This window comes from Nomascus leucogenys, chromosome 8 (assembly GCF_006542625.1).
Source record: "Nomascus leucogenys isolate Asia chromosome 8, Asia_NLE_v1, whole genome shotgun sequence".
NCBI lineage: Eukaryota > Metazoa > Chordata > Mammalia > Primates > Hylobatidae > Nomascus > Nomascus leucogenys.
Window position 1 is genome coordinate 44,086,567 of NC_044388.1, and position 24,446 is coordinate 44,111,012.

At 35.4% G+C, this 24,446-nt stretch overlaps 1 protein-coding gene across 6 annotated transcripts in view; it reads left to right on the forward strand.

Annotated features, from left to right (window-relative positions):
- LOC100607260 (disintegrin and metalloproteinase domain-containing protein 32) overlaps positions 1-24,446 on the forward strand; it is a 166,244-nt gene that overhangs the window by 117,266 nt on the left and 24,532 nt on the right. For all 6 annotated transcript variants that reach the window (XM_030817161.1, XM_030817162.1, XM_030817165.1 and 3 more), the window contains 3 exons: positions 10,032-10,115; positions 18,371-18,473; positions 21,170-21,326. In XM_030817161.1, coding sequence (XP_030673021.1) covers positions 10,032-10,115; positions 18,371-18,473; positions 21,170-21,326 — 344 coding nt within the window. The remainder of the gene's footprint in view (positions 1-10,031; positions 10,116-18,370; positions 18,474-21,169; positions 21,327-24,446) is intronic.

Below are 24,446 nucleotides of genomic sequence, written 5' to 3' on the forward strand. Positions count from 1 at the left end.
GTGTAAAAACTGCAACTTAAGGAAACTGAGATTGCCATAAATAATGGAGTTGGGAATGTATCTTCAGCCCTCTGATTATTATACTTTAAAGTTAGAAGAATTATGTCAGAATTTTTTATACATTCCATAATATAATAATAGACACCTCTGGTACATTTTAACAAAAATTTCTATTATCTTCATTAACTACTTATGAGACTCTAATGATAGTTCATATTTTATGAAAACAATATATGCCATTATTATATGGAGTTAATTTTTTACTATGTAAAACTTTTATATGTACAATTAATACAAGATATTCTTTGAACTGTGTACTCAGGGATAGTCTTGTTAGATTTCATGGTATTATAATGAAAAGTGGTTCTTTGATTATAATTATTTATTTAATAGCCAATCTTATTTTATCCTCTACTTTTCTGCCCTGAATCATTAAAAAAATTATTTTAAAAAATATACTTTATATTTCAGTGCCATTTTAGGTTCACAGCAAAAATTGAGTGAAAAATACAAAAAAGTATTCATATACTCTTATCCCCTACTCCCCCACAAAACCTGTACCACTATGCATAACCCACATCAGCGTGGTACATTTGTAATAATTGATGAGCTTATATTGACACATCATTATCACCCAAAATTCATAGTTTACATTATGGTTACCTGGAAAATCCCCATACTCTTTGAGGCTAGATAACGCATGGGTCAAAGAAAAATTCTCAAGAAAAAATTTAAAATATTTTGGACTAAGTGAAAATGAAAATATAACTTATCAAAACTTGTGGAGGACACAGGGAGAAAAATGGCAGATAGGAGGCAGGACTAACTTGCAGCTCCCACTTGGATGGACAGCGTGTGAAGATTCACATTATGAACTTTTGCTCCAAGAACCACTGCAGGAACATACCAGGAAAACTTAAAGAATTCAGAGACCCTTCGAAAGAAGAAGCTTGCCACTGCAAACTTCGTGAAACACCCATAAAACTGTAAATGCCCAATATTTGAATGGGGGAAATTCTGGCTCTGGACACACATCCTTACTGGAGAACCTGAAAATCCAGATCACAGGAGAAGAATTTAACCTTACCTAGAGCTGAAATGAATTTAGAGAGCTGAGCAAACCATAAAAGTAGAAGCAGCAGCAGGAAGAGCTGTGTAGGCACTCCCAGTTCTCAGGGAAGCCCTGGGAAGCCATTTCTGATTTAATCTCACAGTGGTCCCTGGGGAGGACAGCCAGTGGAATTGGGGAAGGGCCACAAGGATAAGGAGACTTCCAGCTCAACCTTGTAAAAATTTCGACTTAGTGTGAATTTTCCTGGGCAGAATGTGGTGGGGTGAACGAGAAGTGCAAATATGAGCACAGAAGCCATGGCAGGCAGGTAGGAGCAAGGCCTGAGAGCTCTGTATGCTTTCTCAGTGGGGAGGCTTGTAGCCTGGAGCAAGGTCTCAGCCCTGTGCACCAGAGGCCTGGATATACACTGGGCTCTGTTGGCTGTTTGGGGAGCATGGTGGGAGTGACACTGGCCTTACTGGCTGCATAGGAGCTGGGTGAGACCTGTCACTGCCGGCTTTCCCCCACTTCCCTGATAACCTGTATGAAGCAGCAGAGGCAGCCATGATCCCCCTTGGAAGGTAACTCCATTGGCCTGAGAACCACCTCCCCCAATCCACCACAACTGCCATAGCAAGCCCTACCTAAGGAGAGTTTGAGCTCAGACATGCCCAACTCTGCCCTCACCTGATGGTCTTTCTCTACCTGCCCTGGTAGCCGAAGACAAAAATGACAGTAACTCATGGGAGCTCTAGGGCCCACCCATCACCTGAAAAACTTGAATACTTACCTGGGTGACCTTAGGGCAAGCTTGTATCCCCCCTATACTACTACAGCTGATGCTCTCTTGAAAGTGCTATCTCTTGGCGGGAGGCCAGCCAACTCAAGCCATTACAGCAATTCATAACAGAACGACTCTGCTCCAAGGAAGGAAAAAACAACAGCTAATTCCACTGCCTACAACATTCTGGCTAACCAGAGGTCCTGAGTCTGTCCACGTAACAACTTCATTGCTAGCATAACCAGCCTTGGAGAAAACCAGTGCACTAAACAAGACTATAACCAAGGACTCTCACAGAATCCACTTCACTCCCCTGCTACTTCCACCAGAGCAGGTGCTAGTATCGATGGCTGAGAGACCTAAAGATGGACCACATCACAGGATTCTTTGCAAACATTCCCAAGTACCAACCCAAAGCCCAGTAGCTCCACTGGGTGGCTAGACCCAGAAGAGCAGTAACGATCACTGCAGTCTGGCTCTCAGGAAGCCCCATCGCTAAGGGAAGGGATAGAGCACAACATCAAAGGATTATCCTGTGGGACAAAAGAGTCTGAACAGCAGCACTTGATTCCCAGATCTTTCCTCTAACATAGTCTACCCAAATCAGAAGGAACCAGAAAAACAATTCTGGTAATATGACAAAAACATGGTTCTATAACACTACCAAAAGATCACACTAGCTTACCAGCAATGGATCCAAACCAAGGAGAAATTTCTGAACTGCCAGAAAAAGAATTCAGAAATTTGATTATTAAGCTACTCAAGGAGGCACCAGAGAAAGGTGAAAAACTACCTAAAGAAATTTTTTAAAGTACAGAATATGGACAAAAAATCTCCAGAGAAATAGATATCATAAATAAAAAAAAATCACAACTTCTGGAAATAAAAGACACACTTCGAGAAATGCAAAATACACTGGAAAGTTTCAACAATAGAATTGAACAAGTAGAAGAATTTAAGAGCTTTAAGACAAGGCTTTGGAATGAACCCAATCTGACACAGACAAAAAAAAAAAAAGAATAAAAAAGTGAACAAAACCTCCATGAAGTTTGGGATTATGTTAAATAACCAAACCTAAGAATAATTTGTATTCCTGAGGAAGAAGAGAAATCCTAAAGTTTGGAAAGCTTATTTGAGGGAATAATCAAGGAAAACTTTCCTGGCCTTGCTAGAGATCTCAACTTCCAAATACAAGAACTTCAAAGAACACCTGGAAAATTTATCACAAGAAGATCATCATCTAGGCACATGGTCATCAGGTTATCTAAAGTAAAGATGAAGGAAAGAATCTTAAGAGCTGTGAGGCAAAAGCACCAGGTAACGTATAAAGGAAAACCTATCAGATTAACAGCAGATCTCTCAGCAGAAACTCTACAAGCTACAAGGGATGGAGATCCTATCTTTAGTCTCTTTAAACAAAACAATTATCAGCTAGGAATTTTGTGTGCAGTGAAACTAAGCTTCATAAATGAGGGAAAGATAAAGTCTTTTTCAGACTAAAAAAAGCTGAGAAAATTTGCTACTACCAAGCCAGCACTACAAAAACTGCTAAAAGGAGTTCTAAATCTTGAAACAAAACCTTGAAATACACCAAAATAGAACCTCCTTAAAGCATAAATTTCAGAGGGTCTCTAAAACAATAACACAATGAAAAAATAATCAAGATATTCAGGCAACAACCAGCATGATAAATAGAATAGTACCTCATATCTCAATACTAACATTGAGAATAAATGGCCTAAATTCTTCACTTAAAAGATTCAGAATGGCAGAATGGATAATAATTCACCAAACAGGTATCTGCTGTCTTTAAAAGACTCACCTAACACATAAGGATTCACATAAACTTAAGGTAAAGGGGTGGAAAAAGATATTCCATGCAAATGGACGTGTAAAGTGAGCAGGAGTACTTATTCTTATATTAGACAAAACAGATTTTAAAGCAAAAACTCTTAAAAAAGACAAAGAGGGGCCTTACATAATGATAGAGGGACTAGTCCAACAGGAAAAAAATCACAATTCTAAATACATATACACCTAACACTAGAGCTCCCAAATTTATAAAACAATTCTTGATAGACCTAAGAAATGAGATAGATGGCAACACAATAATAGTGGGGGATTTCAATACTTCATGACAGCACTGGACAGGTCATCAAGACAGAAAGTCAACAAAGAAACACGGTACTTAAAGTATACCCTAGAACAAATAGACTTAACAGATATTTACAGAACATTCTGCCCCAAAATGCAGAATATATATTTCTATTCATCAGCACATGGAACATATTCCAAGACTGACAATATAATAGACCATAAAATAAGCCTCAATAAACTTAAGAAAATTGAAATCATATCAAGTACTCTCTCAGACCACAGCAGAATAAAATTGGAAATAGCTCCAAAAGAAACCCTCAAAACCATCCAAATACATGGAAATTAAGTAGTCTGCTCCTGAATGATCTTTTGGTAAACAGTGAAATCAGTGGAAACTAAAAACTTCTTTGAACTGAATGATAATAGTGACACAACCCATCCAATCCTCTGGGATACAGCAAAAGCAGTGCTAAAAGGAAAGTTTATAGCATTAAATGCCTACATTGAAAAGTCTGAAAAGGCAAAAATAGACAACCTAAGGTCATTGTCATTGTATTAGTCTGCTTTCATGTTGCTAATAAAGACATACCTGAGACTGGGCAATTTACGAAAGAAAGAGGCTTAATGAACTTAAAATTCCATGTGGCTGGGGAGGCCTCACAATCATGGCAGAAGGTGAAAGGCATGTTTCACATGGAGGCAAACAGGAGAAGAGAGCTTGTGCAAGGAAACTCCCCTTTGTAAAACCATCAGATCTTGTGAGACTTATTCACTGTCATGAGAACAGCACGGGAAAGATCTGCCCTCATGATGCAATTACCTTCCAACACATGGGAATTCAAGATGAGATTTGGGTGGGGACACAGCCTAACCATATCATTCAGCCCAATCTCATGTCCTCACATTTCAAAACCAATCATGCTGTCCTTACAGTCCCCTGAAGTCTTAACTCATTTCAACATAAACTCAAAAGTCTATAATCCAAAGTCTTATCCAAGACAAGGCAAGTCCCTTCCACCTATGAGCCTATAAAATCAGAAGCAAGTTAGTTACTTCCTAGATACAATAGGGGTATAGGCATTGATAAATGCAGCCATTCCAAATGGGAGAAATTGGCCAAAATAAAGGGGCTACAGGTCCCATTCAAGTCTGAAATCCAGTGGGGCAGTGAAATCTAAAGCTCCAAAATGATCTCCTTTGACTCCATGTCTCACATCCAGGTCATGCTGATGCAAGAGGTGAGCTCCCACAGCCTTTAACAGCTCTGCCCCTGTGGCTTTGCAGGGTATAGCCTCCTGGCTGCTTTCACAGGCTGGCACTGAATGTCTGCAGCTTTTCCAGGGAAACAGTGTAAACTGTAAGTGGATCTACCATTCTGGGGTCTGGAGGATGGTGGCCCTCTTCTCACAACTACGCTAGGCAGTGCCCCAGTAGGGTCTATGTGGGGGCTTCAGTCTCACATTTCCCTTCCACACTGCTCTAGCAGAGGTTCTCCATGAGGGCCCTGTTCCTGCAGCAAACTTCTGCCTGGACACTCATACATCCTTTGAAATCTAGGCAGAGGTTCCCAAATCTTGATTCTTGGCTTCTGTGCATCCACAGCCTCAACACCACATGGAAGCTGCCAAGGCTTGGGCTTCCACCCTCTGAAGCCACAGGCTGAGCTATACCTTGGTCCCTTTCAGTCACAGCTTGGGTGGCTGGATGCAGGGCACCAAGTCCCTAGACTGCACACAGCAGAGGGACCCTGGCCCTGGCCCACAAAGTCATTTTTTCCCTCCTAAACCTCCAGGCCTATGACTGCAGAGGCTGCCACCAAAGCCTCTGACATGCCCTGGAGACAATTTCCCCATTGTCTCAGTGATTAACATTTGGGTCCCCATTACTCATGTAAGTTTCTGTAGCTGGCTTGAATTTCTCTTCAGAAAATGGGATTTTCTTTTCTATTGTGCTATCAGGCTGTAAATTTTCCAAACTTTTGTGATCTGTTTCCCTTTTAAAACTGAATGCCTTTAATAGCACCCAAGTCACCTCTTGAATGCTTTGCTGCTTAGAAATTTCTTCCACCAGATACTCTAAATCATCTCTCTCAAGTTCAAAAATTCCACAAATCTCTAGGGCAGGGACAAAATGCTGCCAGCCTCTGCTAAAACATAATAAGAGCCACATTTGCTCCAGTTCCCAACAAGTTCCTGATCTCCATCTGAGACCACCTCAGCCTGGATTGTATTGTTAATATCATTATCAGCATTTTGGTCCAAACCATTTGACAAGTCTCTAGGATGTTCCAAACTTTCCCACATGTTCCTGTTTTCTTCTGAGCCCTCCAAACTGTTCCAACCTCTGCCTGTTACCCAGTTCCTAAGTCATTTTCACATTTTTGGGTTTCTTTTCAGCAGCACCCCACTCTACTGGTACCAATTTACTGTATTAGTTTTATTCATGCTGCTGATAAAGACATACCTGAGACTGGGCAATTTACAAAAGAAAGAAGTTTAATGGACTTACAGTTCCACATGGCTGGGAAAGCCTCAAAGTCATGGTGGAAAGTGAAAGGTACATATTAGCAGACAAGAGAAGAGAGCTTGTGCAGTGAATCCCCCTTTTAGAAAACCATCAGATCTCATGAGATTTATTCCCTATCACAAGAACAACACAGGAAAGACCTGCCTCCATGATTCAATTACCTCCCACTGGTTCCCTCTCACAATATGTGAGAATTCAGAATGAAATTTGGCTGGAAACACAGCCAAACCATAACCGTCATACCTCAAGGAACTAGAGAAGCAGGAACAAACCAAACCCATATCCAGCAGAAGAAAATAAGTAACAAAGATCAGAGCAGAAGTAAATAAAATGGAAACAATCAAAGGAAAAATAGATGAAACAAAAGCTGGTTCTTTGAAAAGATAAACAAAACGGATAGACCATTAGTGATATTAACCAAGAAAAGAAGAGAAAGGTCTAAATAAGCTCAATTAGAAATGAAATGGGAGATATTACAACTTATGGCGTAGAAACACACAAGATCATTGAAGGCTACTATGAACACCTTTATGAACACAAAATAGATCACCTAGGGGAGATAAATAAATTCCTGGAAATATACAACCCTCCTAAAAAAAATCAGGAAGAAATAGAAACTCTGAACAGACTAATAACAAGCAGCGAGATTGAAATGGTAATAAAAACCATTACCAACGGAAAAAAAGTCTAGAATTGGATGGATTCCTACCGGAATTCTGTCAGAGATTAATAAAAGAACTGGTACCAATCCTACTGAAAATATTTCAAAGATAGAGAAAGAGGGAATTTTTCCTAAATTGTTCTATGGAACCAATATCACCCTAATATCAAGGACAGAAAAGAACAAAAAAGGAAAACTACAGACCAATATCTCTAGTAAACAAAAATGCAAATTTTCTCAACTAAATACTAGCTAACTGAAGACAACAGCATATCAAAAAGATATTCCACCATGATCAAATTGGTATCATACCAGAGATGCAAGTTTAGCATATACAAGTAAATAAGTGTAATACAACACATAAGCAGAATTTAAAACAAGAATCATATGATCATTTCAATAGACACAGAAAAAGCATTTGACAAAATCCAACATCCCTTTATGATTAAAACCCTCAGAAAAATTGGCACAGAAGGGACATACCTTAAGGTAATAAAGGCTGTATATGACAAAGCCACAGACAACATTGTACTGAATAGGGAAAAGTTGAAAGCATTTTCCCTGAGAACAGGAAGAAGATAAGGATGTGCATTTTCATCACTTCTATTCAACATAGTACTGGAGGTCCTAGCCAGAGCAATCAAACAAAGAAAGAAAGAAAGAGTATTCAAATTGATGATGAGGAAGTCAAACTGTCACTGCTTGCCAATGATATGATCATATACCTTGGAAACCCTAAAGACTCATCTAAAAAGCTCCAAGATTTGATAAATGAATTCAGTAAAGTTTCAGGATACAAAAGTAATGTACACAAATCAGTAGCACTGCTATACACCAACAGTGACCAAGCTGAGAATCAAATAAAGAGTTCAACCCCTTTTACAGTAGGTGCAACAAAACCCCCCAATATACTTAGGAATATACCTGACAAAGGAAAACTGTGAAACATTGCTGAAAGAAATTATAGATGACACAAACAAATGAAAACACATACCATGCTCATGGTTGGGTAGAATCAATATTGTGGAAATGACCATACTGTTAAAAGCAATATATAAATTCAATATAATTCCCATCAAAATACCATCATCATTCTTCAGAGAACTGGAAAAAACAATCCTAAAATTCATACGGAACCAAAAAAGAGCTGCATGGGCAAAGCAAGACTAAGCAAAAACAAAAAACAAAAAACAAAACAAAATAAGAAAACCCAAAAAACAAATTTGGAAGCATCACATTACCTGACTTCAAACTATGCTACCAGGCTACAATCACCAGAACAGCATGGTACCACTATAAAAATAGACACACAGACCAATGGAACAGAATAGAGCTCCCAGAAATAAAGCCAAGTACTTACAGTCAACTGATCTTTGACAAAGCAAACAAAAACATAAAATGGGGAAAGGACACCCTATTCAACAAATGGTGGTAGGATGACTGGCAAGCCACATGTAGAAAAATGACACTGGATCCTCATCTCTCACCTTATACAAACATCAACTCAAGATGTGTCAAAGACCAGGAAGGGGAACATCACACACTGGGGCCTGTTGTGGGGAGTGGGGAGGGATAATGTTAAATGACGAGTTAATGGGTGCAGCACACCAACATGGCACATGTATACATATGTAACAAAACTGTGCGTTGTGCACATGTACCCTAAAACTTAAAGTATAATAATAAAAAAAAGATGTGTCAAAGACTTAAATATAACACCTGAAGCTATAAAAATCCTAGAAGATAACATCAGAAAAACCCTTCTAGATATTGTCTTAGGTAAAGAGTTCATGAACAAGAACCCAAAAGCAAATGCAATAAAAACAAAGATAAATAGATGGGACTTATTTAAACTAAAAAGCTTCTGCATAGCAAAAATATAATCAGCAGAGTAAACAGACAACCCACAGTGGCTAAGAAAATGTGGTATATAAATACCATGGAATCCTACTCAGCCTTAAAAAGGAACAAAATAATGACATTTACAGCAACCTGGATGGAATTGGAGTCCATTATTCTAAGTGAAGTAACTCAGGCATGGAAAACGTAATATCATATGTTCTCACTCACAAGTGGGAGCTAATCTCCAAAGACACAAAGGCACGAGAACGATACAATAGATTTTGGGGACTTGGGGGGAAGGGTGGGAGGGCGTAAGGAATGAAAGGCTACACATTGGGTACAGTGTGCACTGTTAGGATGATGGCTGCACCAAAATCTCAGAAATCACTACTAAAAATCTTATTCATGTAACCAAACACCACCTGTTCCCCAAAATCTATTGAAATAAAAATTAAAAAAAGAAGAAGTAGTTAAGGTTAAATGAAACCACGGCCTTGTTCCAATCTGACTTGCATCCTTATAAAAAATAGATTTGGATACACAAAGAGACACCAGGGGCTTGTGCATGTAGAGGAAAGGCCATATGAGGACATAGGGAGAAGGCAAGTCTAGAAGAGAGGCTTCAGGAGAAACCAACCCTGCAGACACCTTGATCTTGGACTTCCAGCCTCTAGAACTGTTAGAAAATAAATCACTGTTGTTGAAGCCACTTAAGCTATGGTACTTTGTGATGTCAGCCTAAGCAGACAATATAATATCCTTATTTAGATGTTTGCTAAAACTCTCTTATTATTTAAACACTGGGCTTTTTGTTATTTTTTAAATTATTCTGCTTTAGAACTACATGAAGAAACATAGTAATAATAATGTCAATTTAAAATGCAAATAAATCACAAATGTCTTTTCTTGCAAAAAAAAAAAAAACCCTTCTGGAATGCAGCAAAAACAGTACTTAGAGGAAAATTTGTATCATTGAATGGCTATGCTTTTATATTATATAATTATTTACTGTAATGTTATGATGACTGTACCCCTCTGACATGGGAACTTTTTTTGTATGTGTTTTTCTTTAGGTTTGTGTAAATCGTGAATGTGTAGAATCAAGGATAATTAAGGCTTCAGCACATCTTTGTTCACAACAGTGTTCTGGACATGGAGTAAGTAACCACATGTTTCCCTGAATCACATTTCTTGGACACTTTTTTGCATCACTCATTAATTTACTGACATTTTTTGGGTCACTACCATGTGCCAGACTGTGTTGCATCTAGCTTCAGTTGAGAGCTGAATTAAGTCATTGAATTCAGCAGCCATAATTAGTTACAGAAGATATTTTGAGTAGAATTAAATTGCTAATGACCTAAATATATATTGTTATAATTGGGTACTTTTCAGAGGGTGTTAAATTTTCTGATAAATACATTAACCTGGTTCTCAAAGGAAAGATAATTATGCTGTAATTCCTGTGTCTGTGAATATACAGGGATCATAAAAATCTATTGTTTTATTTATCTACTTTTAAAAATAGACTTTATTTTTTAGAGGAGCTTCAGGTTCACAGAAACTTTGGAAAGTAGAAAGTACAGAGATTTTCCATATATCCACTCATCTTACAGAGGCACAATCTTTCCCAATTTTAACATCACATACCAGAGTGGTCTGTTTGTTATAACTGATGACCTACAAGGACATATCATTATCACCCAAAGTCCAGTTTACATTAGGATTCACTGTTAGTGTCTCACTAACCCATAGTACATTCTATGGGTTTTGACAAATGTGTAATGATATACATACATCATTATGATATACAGAGAGTATTTTCATTACTCTAAAAATTCTCTGTGCTCCATCAGTTCATCCTTCTCTCTCCACTAATCCTTGGCAACCACTGATCTTATTACTGTTTTCCTAGGTTTTTCTTTTCCAGAATGTCATTTTATTGGAATCATATAGTATGTAGCCTTTTCAGATTGGTTTCTTTCACTTAGTAATATGCATTTAATGTTTCTCCGTGTTTTTCTATGGCTTGATAGCTTATTTCTTTTTAGTGCTAAATAATATTCCATTGTCTGAATGTACCATAGTTATTTATCCACTCATCTACTGAAGGACACTTTGGTTGCTTCCAAGTTTGGTAATTACAAATAAAGCTGCTATAACCATCCTTCTGCAGGTTTTTGTGTGGACATAAATTTTCACCTATTTTGAGTAAATACCAAGGATTGTGGTTGCTGTATCATATTGTAAGAGTATGCTTAGTTTTGTTAGAAACTGACAAAACATCTTCGAAAGTGGCTGTACCAGTTTGCATTCCCACCAGCAGTGAATGAGAGTCCCTGTTGCTCTACATCCAAGCCAACATTTTTTGTTGTCAGTGTTTTGGATTTTGGCAGTTCTAATGGGTGTGTAGTGGTATTTCATTGCTGTTTTAATTTGCATTTTACTGATGACATATGTGAGGCATATTTCATATACTTATTTTCCATCTATATATTTTTTTTGGTGAGGGGCCTTTTAAAGTCTTTTGCCCATTTTTAAATCAAGTTATTTGTTTTCTTGTTGAGTTTTAAGTTTTCTCTTCATATTTTGAATAACAGTCACATATTCGATGTGTCTTTTGCAAATATTTTCTTCCATTCTGTGGCTTATCTTTCTATTCTCTTGACAGTGCTTTTCACAGAGATATTTTGATTTTATGAGGCCCAGCTTCTTAATTATTTCTTTCATAGATTGTGCCTTCGGTATTGTATCTAAAAAGTCTATGCAATACCCAAGGTCATCCATGTTTTTTTTTTTCCTGAGTTATCTTCTAGGAGTTTTTTAGCTTTGCATTTTACATTTAGGCCTATGACCCATTCTGGATTAACTTTTTGAAGGGTGATAAGTTTGTGTCTAGATTCCTTTTTTTTCCTGCATTTTGATGTCTAGCTAGTACCAATTGTTGAAGTCTTTCTTTTCTCTACTATATTGCTTTTGCTCCTTTGTCAGAGATCAGCTGACTAGATTTATGTTTGTCAGTTTCTGGGCTCCTTATTCTATTTCATTGATCCATTTGATTATTCTTTCTCCTATATCATATTGCCTTGATTACTACAGACTTACAGTATGTTGAAGTTGGGTAGTGTTAGTCTTGTGATGTTGTTCTTTTTCTTTCAATGGTAACTTGACTATTCTTGATCTTTTGTGCCTCCATAGAAACTTTAGAATCAGTTTGTTGATTTCCACAAAACACCTTGCTGGGATTTTAACAGGGATTGTGTTCCATCTATAGATCAAGTTAGTAAGAACTGATATCTTGACAATATTGAGTCTTTCTATCCATGCACATGTAATGCATTTTCATTTATTTAGTCCTTTTTTATTTCCTTCATCAGTGTTTTGTAGTTTTTCTCATATTGATCTTATATATATTTTGTTAGATTTATACCAAGTACTTCATTTTTTTGGGGGGCTAATGCAAATAGTATTATGTCTTTAATTTCAAGTTTCATTTGTTCATTGCTGGTGTATAGGAAAATTATTGGCTTTTGTGCATTAATCTTGTATATTGCAACCATGCTACAATCACTTGTTAGTTCCAAGGGTTCTTCAATTCTTTTTAGATTTTCTAAATTGATGTTTATGTCATATATGAACAAAGACAGTTTTATTTCTTCCTTCCCAATCAGTATACCTTTTTTTCTTATTCTATTGTATTAGTTAGAACTTCCCGTATGATATTGAAATAGGAGTGGTGAGAGGAGACGTCCTTGCATTGCTCCTTATCTTAGTGGGAAAGTGTCTAATATCTCACCATTAGGTATGATGTCAGCTGTAGGTTTTTTTGTTTGATATTTTGTTAGATGAAAAAATTTCCCTCTATTCCTAGTTTGCTGTTAGTTTACTTTTAAATCACAAATGAGTGTTGGCTTTTTTTTTTTTTTTTTTTTGAGAGGGAGTCTCACTGTGTTGCCCGGGCTGGAGTGCAGTGGCACAATCTCGGCTCACTGCAAGCTCCGCCTCCCAGGTTCACGCCATTCTCATGCCCCAGCCTCCCGAGTAGGTGGGGCTACAGGCGCCTACCACCATGCCCGGCTAATTTTTTTATATTTTTGGTAGAGAAGGGGTTTCATCGTGTTAGCCTGGATGGTCTCGATCTCCTGACCTCGTGATCTGCCCGTCTTGGCCTCCCAAAGTGCTGGGATTTCAGGCATGAGCCACCATGCCCCGCCCGAGTGTCGGCTTTTTAATGTTAAATGCTTTTTCTGTATTTATTGATATGATAATGTGATTTTTCTTCTTTAGCTTATTGATGTGAGATGAAGTACATCAGCTAATTTTCTAATGTTGAACCAGTTACATGCCTGCGATAAATCTTGGTTGTGGTGTATAATTCTTTTTATGCGTTGTTGAATTTGATTTACTAATGTATAGTGAGAGTTTTTTGCATCTTTGCATCTACAGACATTTTTCTGTAGTTTCCATTTCTTGTAATATTTTTCTCTGGTTTTGATATTAGGGTAAGGATGGCCTGATAGAATGCGTGAGGAAGCATCCCCTCTGCTTCTGTCTTCTGAAAGAGATTGTAAGAGATTATAGAAAATTGGTATAATTTCTCCCTTAAGTGTTTGGTAGAATTTAATAGTGAACCCATCTCAGCAAACAATTATCTGTAACATCAATTAAGAATGAGAAAAATAAAAATTTTTAGTTTACTTTCACTTAATTCCTTCTCTAATACTATTCTTTTTATGTAAATAACATTTGCTGACCTTTGTGATTTTCATTCTCTCTGAAGAATCTCTTCTGACACATTTATTTCAAAGGCATGTCTACTGGTGATATATACTCTCAATTTTTGCTTGTCTGAGACTCTCTATTTCATTTCCACTTTTGCAAGATAATTTCAAAGGATTAAATATTTCACTCCTCACTCTTTTTGCTTGCGTGGTTGCTGAAGAGAAGTCCAGTATAATTTTTATCTTTCTGCCTCTATAGATATGGTATTTTCTCCCTCTGCCTTCTTTCCAAATTTGTTCTTTATCTTTGATTTTCTGTAGTTTGAAAGTTATTATGTCTAGGTATAAATTTTTGGCATTTGTCCTGATTTTTTTGTGGCAGGGGTTGCTTGATCTGTGCTTTGTTGCAAGACATTAATTTTGGAAAATTATCAGCTATTATTCATTCAAATATTTCTTCTATTCCATTCTTTTTTGTCCTCTTGGTATCCTCGTTACATGTATGTTATACATTTTTTTAGTTTTCCCACAGTTCTTGGATATTCTGTTCTGTTTTTTCAACCTTTTTTTTTTTTGACTTTTTAGTTTTAGAAGTTTCTACTGAGGTATCCTCAAGCTCAGAGATCTTTTCTCATCTCAGCCATAATTATTCTATTTACGGGCCCATCAAAAGCATTCTTCATTTCTGTTGCAGTGTTTTTGATCTCTAGTACTTCTTTTTGATTCTTTCTTAGAATTTTTATCTCTCTGCCTACACTGCCCATCTGTTCTTACATGCAGTTTCCTTTATCCATTAGAGCTTTCAGCATATGAAGTATAATTGTTTTATTTATTTATTTTAATTTTATTTTTTATTGGCAATAGTTGTACCTGTTGTGGGGGTATAAATGATAATACATTCATATAATTCATAAAAATCAAATCAGTATAATTAAGATATCCATCACTTTATATATTTGTCTTTATGCTAAAACATTTGAATTTATTTTTCTAGCTATTTTTGAAATATACAATAGGTTATTTTAAACTCTGGTCATCCTACTGATCTGTCAAACACTTGGTCTTACTTATTCTTTCAAATTGGATATTTGTACCTATTAATCAACCTCTCTTCATCCTTTCCTCCCATTACACATTCTGGCCTCTGGTAACCACCCACCTACTCCGTATCATCATGAATCCACTTTTTTAGCTTCCACATAAGAGTGAGAACATGTGATATTTATCTTTCTGTGCTTAGCCTATTTCATTTAACATAATGACTTCCAGTTCCATCCATGTTGCTACGAGTGATGGGATTTCATTATTTTTGTAGCCTATGTTTTACATTGTGTATGTATCCCACATTTTCTTTATTTATTCATCTATTCATGGACACTTATGTTGATTCTATATTTTGGCTATTGTGAATAGTACTACAATAAACATGGGAGTGCAGATAGCATTTTGAAGTATTGATTTCCATTCTTTTGGTTATTTACTCAGTAGTAGAATTGCTGGGTCATATAGTAGTTCTATTTTTAGTTTTTTTGAGGAATCTCCACACAATTTTTTATAGTGGCTGTACTAATTTACATTCCCACCTATAGTGTGTGAGGCTTTCCTTTTCTCCACAGCCTCACCAGCATTGGCTCTTCCGTCTTTTTGTTATCCAAAAAAAAAAAAATGGCTTTTATAAGCCATTTTAACTGGATTGAGATTATATCTCATAATTTTGATTTCCATCTCTCTCATAATTAGTGATGTTGAACATTTTTTCATATAACTATTGGCCATTTGTATGTTTTATTTTGAGAAATGTCTATTCAGATCTTTTGCCCGTTTATTTAATCATATAATTTGTGGAGATTTTTCCTATTGAGTTATTTGAGCTCCTTATATATTCTGATTGTCAGTCCCTTGTCAGATGGATAGTTTGGAAATATTTTCTCTTATTCTGTGGGTTGTCTCTTCACTTTGTTGATTGCTTCTTTTGCTGTGTAGAAGCTTTTTAGCTTGGTGTAATCCCATTTGTTTATTTTTGCTTGTGTTTCCTGTGCTTTTGAGGTTATATCCAAAAAAAAATTACATAATCAATGTCTTAGAACTATTTTCCTACATTTTCTCCTGGTAGTTTTATAGTTTTGGTTCTTAGATTTAAGTCTTGAATACATTTTGATTTTGTGTACACAGTGAAAGATAATGATCAAGTTTTATCCTTCTGCATATGGTTATCGAATTTTTCCAGCACCATCTATTGAAGAGAGTGTTCTTTCTCTGTTGTACATTATTGGTGCCTTTGTTGAAAATGAATTGGTGTAAATGCATGTATTTGTAGCCGGATTCTTTTTTCTGTTCCATTGGTCTATGTGTTTGATTTTATGCCAGTATCATGGTGATTTGGTTACTATAGCTCTAGTATAACTTGAAGTCAGATAATGTTATGCATTTGGCTTTGTTCTTTTTGCTCAGAATTGCTGACCACATATTAAGTCACAAGACAAGTCTCAACAAATTTAAGAAGACTGACATCACTCCAAGTATATTTTCTGATCACATTAGATTGAAGCTAGAAGTTAATATTAAAAGAAAGTGGAAAAACTTAAAAAGTACATGAAAATTAAATAACACACAATTGAACAACCATTGGGCTAAACAGCAAATCAAAAGGTAAATTAGAAAATATCTCAAGACAAACAAAAAATGAAAAAAATAATTGGATGTGGCAAAAACAGTACTAAAGGGAAATTTATAGTGATAAATTCTTACATTAAAAAGAATAAAGATTTCAAAAAAACATTCTAACTTTACACCTCAAGAAACTAGAAAAAAATTGAACAAACAAACTCCAAGTTTGCAGTAGGAAGTTATGAAGATTAGAGCACAAATAAGATAGAGAATAGAAAAATAATAGACAAAATCAAGGAAATTAAGAGTTGAGTTTTCGAAAAGATAAAAAAATGGACAAACTCTTAGGTAAAATAGCAAGGAAAAAAAGAAATAAGACTCAAAATCAGAAATGAAGGAGCAGATATTACAACTGATATTACAGAAATTTTTTAAGAAGATACTGTGGTGTATATTTATACACCAACACACTGGATAACCTAGAAGAAATTGATACATTCCTAGGATGATACAACTTGCCAAGACTGAATCAAGAATAAATAGCCTGAACAGAACAACAGCAAATAAAGAGATTGAATCAGTAAACAAAACTTTCTAGCAAAGAAAATCTCAGGACTAGGGGGCTTCACAAATGAATTCTGTTAAACATTTACAGAAGAATTAAACAAGAAAATAAAATTGCAGGCTAATATATTTACAAACATGCATGCAAAAATTTACAGCAAGACATTAACAAACTATATTTGCCGCACACTAAAAGAATCATACACTATGACCAAATGGGATTTATTCCTGGGATGCAAGCATGGTTCAAAATACACAGATCAATTAATGTGGTATGCCACATTAAGAAGATGAAAGATAAATTTACTTTATGACATTAAGATGCAGAAAAAGCATTTGACAAAATCCAGCACCCTTTCATTATAAAAACTCAATACATTAGGAATAGCAGAAAGCCTATATGTAAAAAGTCCATAGCTAAAATTATACTCAATGGTGAAATAATGAAAGCCTTTACTTTAAGATCTATAACAATGCAAGGATACTCAGTCTCTGCACTTCTACTCAACTTAGTACTGGAATTCCTAGATGAAGCAATGAGGCAAGGAAAAGAAATAAAGGGCATCCAAATGAGAAAGCAGAAATAAAGTAGCTTCTGTTTGCAAATGCCATGATTGTATACATAGGAAGCCATAAAGGTTCCATAAAACTAGTAGAAGAAATAATGAATTCAGTAAAGTTGCAGGACACAAAAACAACACTCAAAAATCAGTTACATTTTTATACATCAAAAACAGACGGTCAGGAAAGGAGATTAGTTAAACAATCCCATTTACAACAGCATCAAAAAGAATAAAATACTTAGGTTTAAAACAAACCAAGGAAGTGAAAGACTTGTACACTGAAAACTATAAAACATGAAAAAAATTAAAGGAGACACAAAAAATTGAAAGATATTCCATGGATTGAAGAAATTAATATTGTTAAACTATCCCTAATAGTCAAAATTATCTACAGATTCAATGCAATCCTTATCAGAATCTCCATGTTATTTTTCAAAGAAATAGAAAATAAAAAAATTATATAAGATGAAAAAAATCCAGATAATTAGAAGCAATTTTTAAAAAGAAGAACAAAGCTTTTCAAAATATAGTGCAAATGTACAGTAACCAGAACAGTATGTTACTGTCATAAAATAGAGACATATAAAGCAATGGATGAAAATAGCTCAAAGATAAGACTCATATATGCTGGCTCCAGCATGTCACTGGAGGGGTCACATTTTCATTAGAATTTAAGTATGCATTTTTGAAATTGCATGGTAAATTTGTAGGTAAACATTTCAAGGTGTCAAATTTTCTTGATGCAAATATGGAGAGCCTCACTTTATAGTTTTTTTTTTTTTTTGCTTTGTGTGTGTGTGTGTCTGTGTTTTAGTCTAAGAAACCAAACATTTGATATGTGAGACTGTCACTCTAAATAAACAAAATTACACTAGATTATGGTACAAAAGTAAGCTTGATGATCACCTTCTCTGAGAAAATATTTTAAAACAATCTAATTTTTCAAAATGATCCTAGGTGTGTGATTCCAGAAACAAGTGCCATTGTTCGCCAGGCTATAAGCCTCCAAACTGCCAAACACGTTCCAAAGGATTTTCCATATTTCCGGAGGAAGATATGGGGAAGTATCTGTCTCTTTAAATATCCATTTAATAAAATTCTCGAATTGCTTATCTTCACTAAAACAAAGTTCGATTTTGCCACTTACAACACAACTGATATTTGTAATGAAAAGGTTATCAGAATTCTCTCAAGGAATGGAAACCAAACATGCCATCTTAGTCTTGCTCTCTTTTCTTTATAATTAACTAATCAATTAATTTTTTTTATTTCAATAGGTTTTTGAGGAACAGGTGGATTTTGGTAACATGGATAAGTTCTTTAGTGGTGATTTCTGAGATTTTGGTGCAGCCATCACCTGAGCAGTGTATACTGTACCCAATGTGTAGTCTTTTATACCTCACCTACTCCCATCCTTCCCCTCAATACCCCAAAGTCCATTGTATCATTCTTATGCCTTTGTGTCCTCATAGCTTAGCTCCCACTTATGAGTGAGAACATAGGATATTTGGTTTTCCATTCTCCAAGTGAAGAGTTACTTCACTCAGAATAATGGTCTCAAACTCCATCCAGGTTGCTGCAAATGCTATTATTTTGTTCCTTTTAATGGCTGAGTAGTATTCCATGGTGTATATATATATATATATATATATATATATATATATATATATATATCACACTTTCTTTATCCACTCACTGATTGATGGGCATTTGGGCTGGTTCCATATTTTTGCAATTGCAAATTGTGCTGCTATAAACATTTGTGTGAGTGTCTTTTTTTGTAATGACTTTTATATAATGACTTCCTCTGGTTAGATTTCCAATAGTGGGATTGCTGGATCAAATGGTAGATCTACTTTTGGTTCTTCAAGAAATTGCCATACTGTTTTTCGTAGTGGTTGTGCTAGCTTGCATTCCCACCAACAGCGTAAAAGCGCTCCCCTTTAAGCACATCCATGCCAACATCTATTATTTTTTGATTTTTAAATTATGACCATTCTTGCAGGAGTAAGGTGGTATTGCATTGTGGTTTTGATTTGCATTTCCCTGATCATTAGTGATGTTGAGCATTTTTTCATATGTTTGTTGGCCATTTGTATATCTTCTTTGAGAGTTACCTATTCATGTCCTTAGCCCATTTTTTGATGGAATTCCTTTTTTTCTTGCTGATTTGAGTTCCTTATAGATTCTGGATATTAGTTCTTTGGAAGATGCACAGTTTGTGAAGATTTCTCCCACTCTGTGGGTTGTCTGTTTACTCTGCTGATTATATCTTTTGCTTCGCAGAAGCTTTTAAATTAAGTCCCTTCTATTTATCTTTGTTTTTGTTGCATTTGCTTTTGGGTTCTTGCTCATGAACGCTTTGCCTAAGCCAATGTCTAGAATAGTTTTCTGATGTTATATTCTAGAAATTTTATGGTTTCAGGTCTTAAATTGAAGTCTTTGATCCCTCTTGAGTTGGTGTTTGTATAAGGTGAGATATGAGGATCCAGTTTAATTCTTCTACATATGGCTTGCCAGTTATCCCAGTGCCATTTGTTGAATAGGGTGTCCTTTCCCCATTTTATGTTTTTGTTTGCTTTGTTGAAGATCAGTTGGCTGTACGTACTTGGCTTTATTTCTGGATTCCCTATTCCATTCCACTGGTCTCTGTGTCTATTTTTCTATCAGTACCATGCTGTTTTGGTGACTACAGCCTTATTGTCTAAGGCCATACCAGCCTGAATGTGCCCGATCTTGTCTTGCTCTTTTTTTCTAACATTAAAATAGCATAATTCAAGCTGAATACTTTTTAAAATTTCTCTTTACTGATGTCATTGACTTTATCTTTTAGAATATTTTCAACCTCTCTTCCTCAGCTTTATGACCGATCCTGTGACCTCAGCTCTAAACAAATGACATTTGCTCTGTGTCTAGTACTGTTACTGTGTTTCTGTTATAGAAGAAATGAAATAGAAGACAAGATTTCACTCTGAAGGAGTTTATCATTTAAATCAGAAAAATCCATCAATTTCTGCTTAGGAGATGACAGAAGTGATGCTGGCATGTTATTCTATTTGTGCCCCACAGCTTCCATTTCTGTCATTAATTCATTTATTGAGTTAGCAAATGTTTATTGAACTCTTAATATACACCAGGTCCAGGTGCTAGTCTACACACTGGGGATGTACAGTGAGCAAAATGAAGTTCTTCTCCTCATGGAGTTTAGAGAATATGTTTAGGTCTATGTATCCAGTGATAGCAAGGGACAGAATTAGGATTAGGAATCAATTCTTCTAATTTTTATGCCAGTGCCCTTTTAGTAGCATTGCAATGACCCCATTTATAAACATGATCCCCAAGGCCAAAAGCCAACAATCTACCAAAGAAAAATAGGATATACACAAATACACTGAATTCCTTTGATAATGCACCTTGTAAGATTGCATTTTTGGATAACCATGCAATTACACAATCCCACGTTGTGTATCACTGAATTTTTTTATCCCTACTTAGAGGGTTATAGTGAGATTTTGCTGTAGCTGCTGTGAGACTTGAATACTTTTGAACTTTCCAAAACTTGGTTTCCATGCTTTTAGAGTGAAAGGTTGTAGAGATAGCCCCAAGGATTATGATTACAATTCTATAATGATTTTTTCCATGTTCCTTGAATAACAATACAAATTCAGAACATTTTAATGAATGTGTTGCAACTTGAAAGTAAAAGTAGATAGTTTAATTTTTTATTTTGATTTTTTTTTGTATTTCTGTTTTTAGGTTCAATCATGGAAAGAGCATCTGCGAAGACTGAAAACACCTGGCTTCTAGGTTTCCTCATTGCTCTTCCTATTCTCATTGTAACAACCGCAATAGTTTTGGCAAGGAAACAGTTGAAAAAGTGGTTCACCAAGGAAGAGGAATTCCCAAGTAGCGAGTAAATTGCATTTGTATTCTGAAGTTAAACATTAGTACCATTAGAATCTAGTTATATGTAAGACAATATCACGAGCAGCAGCAATACTTTACATATCACTGGGATTTTGAGTATTACATCAATATGTCATTTAATTTTATGTGGTAGCCATGGATACCTGTTTTTAAGACACAAAGATTTGGAAGTGTAGTTTACATAGTTTGCCAAAGTCGTTGAACTGTTAGTTGAGAGAGGAAGAAGTCAAATATGTAATATCTGTTCTTTTCTTATCAAAGGGGATGATCTGTATCATCTACAACATAAATATTAAAAATGCAGATTTCTGGGCCTTACTACAGACTAAATATTTTAATTCACATTGCTGGCTCATACAAGAAATAATTTTAAAAATATTCTTTGGGTTAAATTTTCAGAAGGGAAGTTTATAATTTAGATTATTACATTTTTATTTTTCAAGAAATAATTCAAACACTAAGACAGAGAACAACATGACAAACATCCTCTTGCCCACCATGGGAAATAAACAGATGTTAATATTTTTCTTGTTTCTCTTATAAAATAAGCCACTGTATTTGCAGCTGCAATTCCTTCTGGTATGATCCCCTTCCCTCCCTGTAGAGGATGTCTACACTGAGTGTTTGCGTATCTTACATGTTTTTAATACATGTGGCATTATCCATATCCCATAACCTACCTAGTATTGTTTTATGTATAATTTTAAATAGCTATACTTTCTCTGCAGATGCATTTCCTTTTCAATTTTGGTTTGTTTGTTTTGTCTTTTTTTTTCTTTTTCATGAGCAGTCTGCTCAGAGGTGTTTTTATTTTATTAGTAATTTGAAATATATAACTTTTGGTTTCATTGAGGTCTCTATTTCTATTGTTTTTTTATATCAAGTTTTGCTCTTTTTCCTCCTTTCTGGTCTTTTTACCTTTGCTCTGTTGTAACTCTAGATTTCTTGATTTTAAGGCTTTCTTTATTAATTTTCAACTTTTCTTATTTTCTAAAATAAGAAATACTTTAATAGCAAAAACCTTCTCCTTATATATGTCATTTTCTTTACACTCTGCAGTTTTTAAATTATAGTCGACATTCAGTTAAAAACAATTTGAAAAATCTAGCAGGATTTCTGTTTAAGTGATGAATCAATTGTAGTCTTTAGTTTTCAATTATATGATTTATTTTCATTGTTTTAAAAATAATTTTCTAATTTTATTAGCTTATTTTGAGCAACTTGTCTATGTGATTCTCTTAAATGTTGAAACAAAAAATGAAGTAAATTTTTATAAATGTGTAAGCTTGATATGTGTCCTCCAATGTTTTTAGGACAAACTTTTAAATTGTGTTGTTTCAAATCATTTTTATATATACTGGGTTTTTTTTCCTGTCCATTTGATACTTTGTCTTCTGTTGAGAGGAAAAGTAAAATTTTCACTGGGTTATAGCTTTCCCTCTGATTGTTGAAATTTTCGCTTTAGATATTCTGAGGCAGTGACTAAATGCATAATGTTTATTTTAGTTAAATTTTCTTAGTGTATTTTCCTTTCATCGTTACTAATCATATCTTAAATACAATTTTCACTGTTTTAGATTGCTATATCAACTTTCTCTTTAAAAATGACGTTTACCTGGTACATCTTTTTTCGTTTTTTTTCTCAATCTGTGTTTGCATTTAGCTGGTGTCTTATAAACAGCCTTTATATGAAATGCACTAATGGAGTTTGTTATGCTCATATGCTTAATCCATGATGACATATGTTTAGGCTGAAATTTGCCATCCTATTTTTTTCCTATTTACCATGTTTTTTGGTATTTTTTTCTTTTTCTATAATCTATTTTCTTGGTTTCATTTTTCTCTCTTTTTTTTTTTTTTTTTTTTGAGACAAAGCTTCACTCTTGTTGCTCAGGCTGGAGTGCAGAGGCTCGATCTCGGCTCGTTGCAACCTTAGCTCCCCGGGTTCAAGTGCTTCTCCTGCCCCAGCCTCCCCAGAAGCTGGTATTACAGGCGTGCACCACCATGCCTGGCTAATTTTTTGTATTTTTAGTAGAGACGGGGTTTCTCCTTGTCATCCAGGCTGGTCTCAAATGGTTTCATTTTTCTGTTCTCTTTTTTTTCTTTAACTCTTTGGATATTTTTGTATTCTGTTTTTGTTTTAGTGATTTTCTTTAAATTTTAGTATTTGTGGTTAATATTATATAATGTCTAAATTTAATCATTACGTATAGTCTTCTTGGAAATAACCCAAGGACTTTAGTCATTTAACTCCTTCCATTTTCAATGTTTGTCATTTGAGTTTCAAATTTCTCCCAAATAAGTCAGTGTTATTTTTGTTATTATCATCTTTATGTTTAGTCAGTGAATACTAGGATTTTCCAGTATGTTTCTCAGTCTTACTCACCATTCCTTTTCTTTTTTTTTTTTTTGAGTCGGAGTCTGGCTCTGTTGCCCAGGCTGGAGTGCAGTGGCGCAATCTCGGCTCACTGCAAGCTCCGCCTCCCAGGTTCACGCCATTCTGCCTCAGCCTCTCCGAGTAGCTGGGACTACAGGCGCCCGCCACCACACCTGGCTAATTTTTTTGTATTTTTAGTAGAGACAGGGTTTCACCGTGGTCTCGATCTCCTGACCTTGTGATCCGCCTGCCTCGGCCTCCCAAAGTGCTGGGATTACAAGCATGTGCCACCGCGCCCGGCCTCACTATTCCTTTTCTAAAAATTGTTTTGTCTTGAAATAATTTAAGGACAAAAAGTTGTGAAAATTGCATGGGGCTCTCATGTACACTTTGCCCAGCTTTTTCCAATGATAACATCTTACACACTGCATTTCCACAGCCAGTATAATGGTATTGGTACAATATTTTTAATACAACTAAAGATCTTATTCAGATTTGCTAGTGTTTGTATGCATTCATTATGTGTGTGTATAGTATTACCACATTTTATCATGTGATTTGTTTACCAGCACCACAATCATAATTCCTTTTGGAATCCTACTTTTTCATTCTAGGTTCAATTATCTTTTTTTCCCTTAGATTTATTGTGGTATGATTGACAAATAAAAATTGATGATTTGCCTGATATATGTATATGCTGTAAAATGATTATCACAATTACTGTAATTA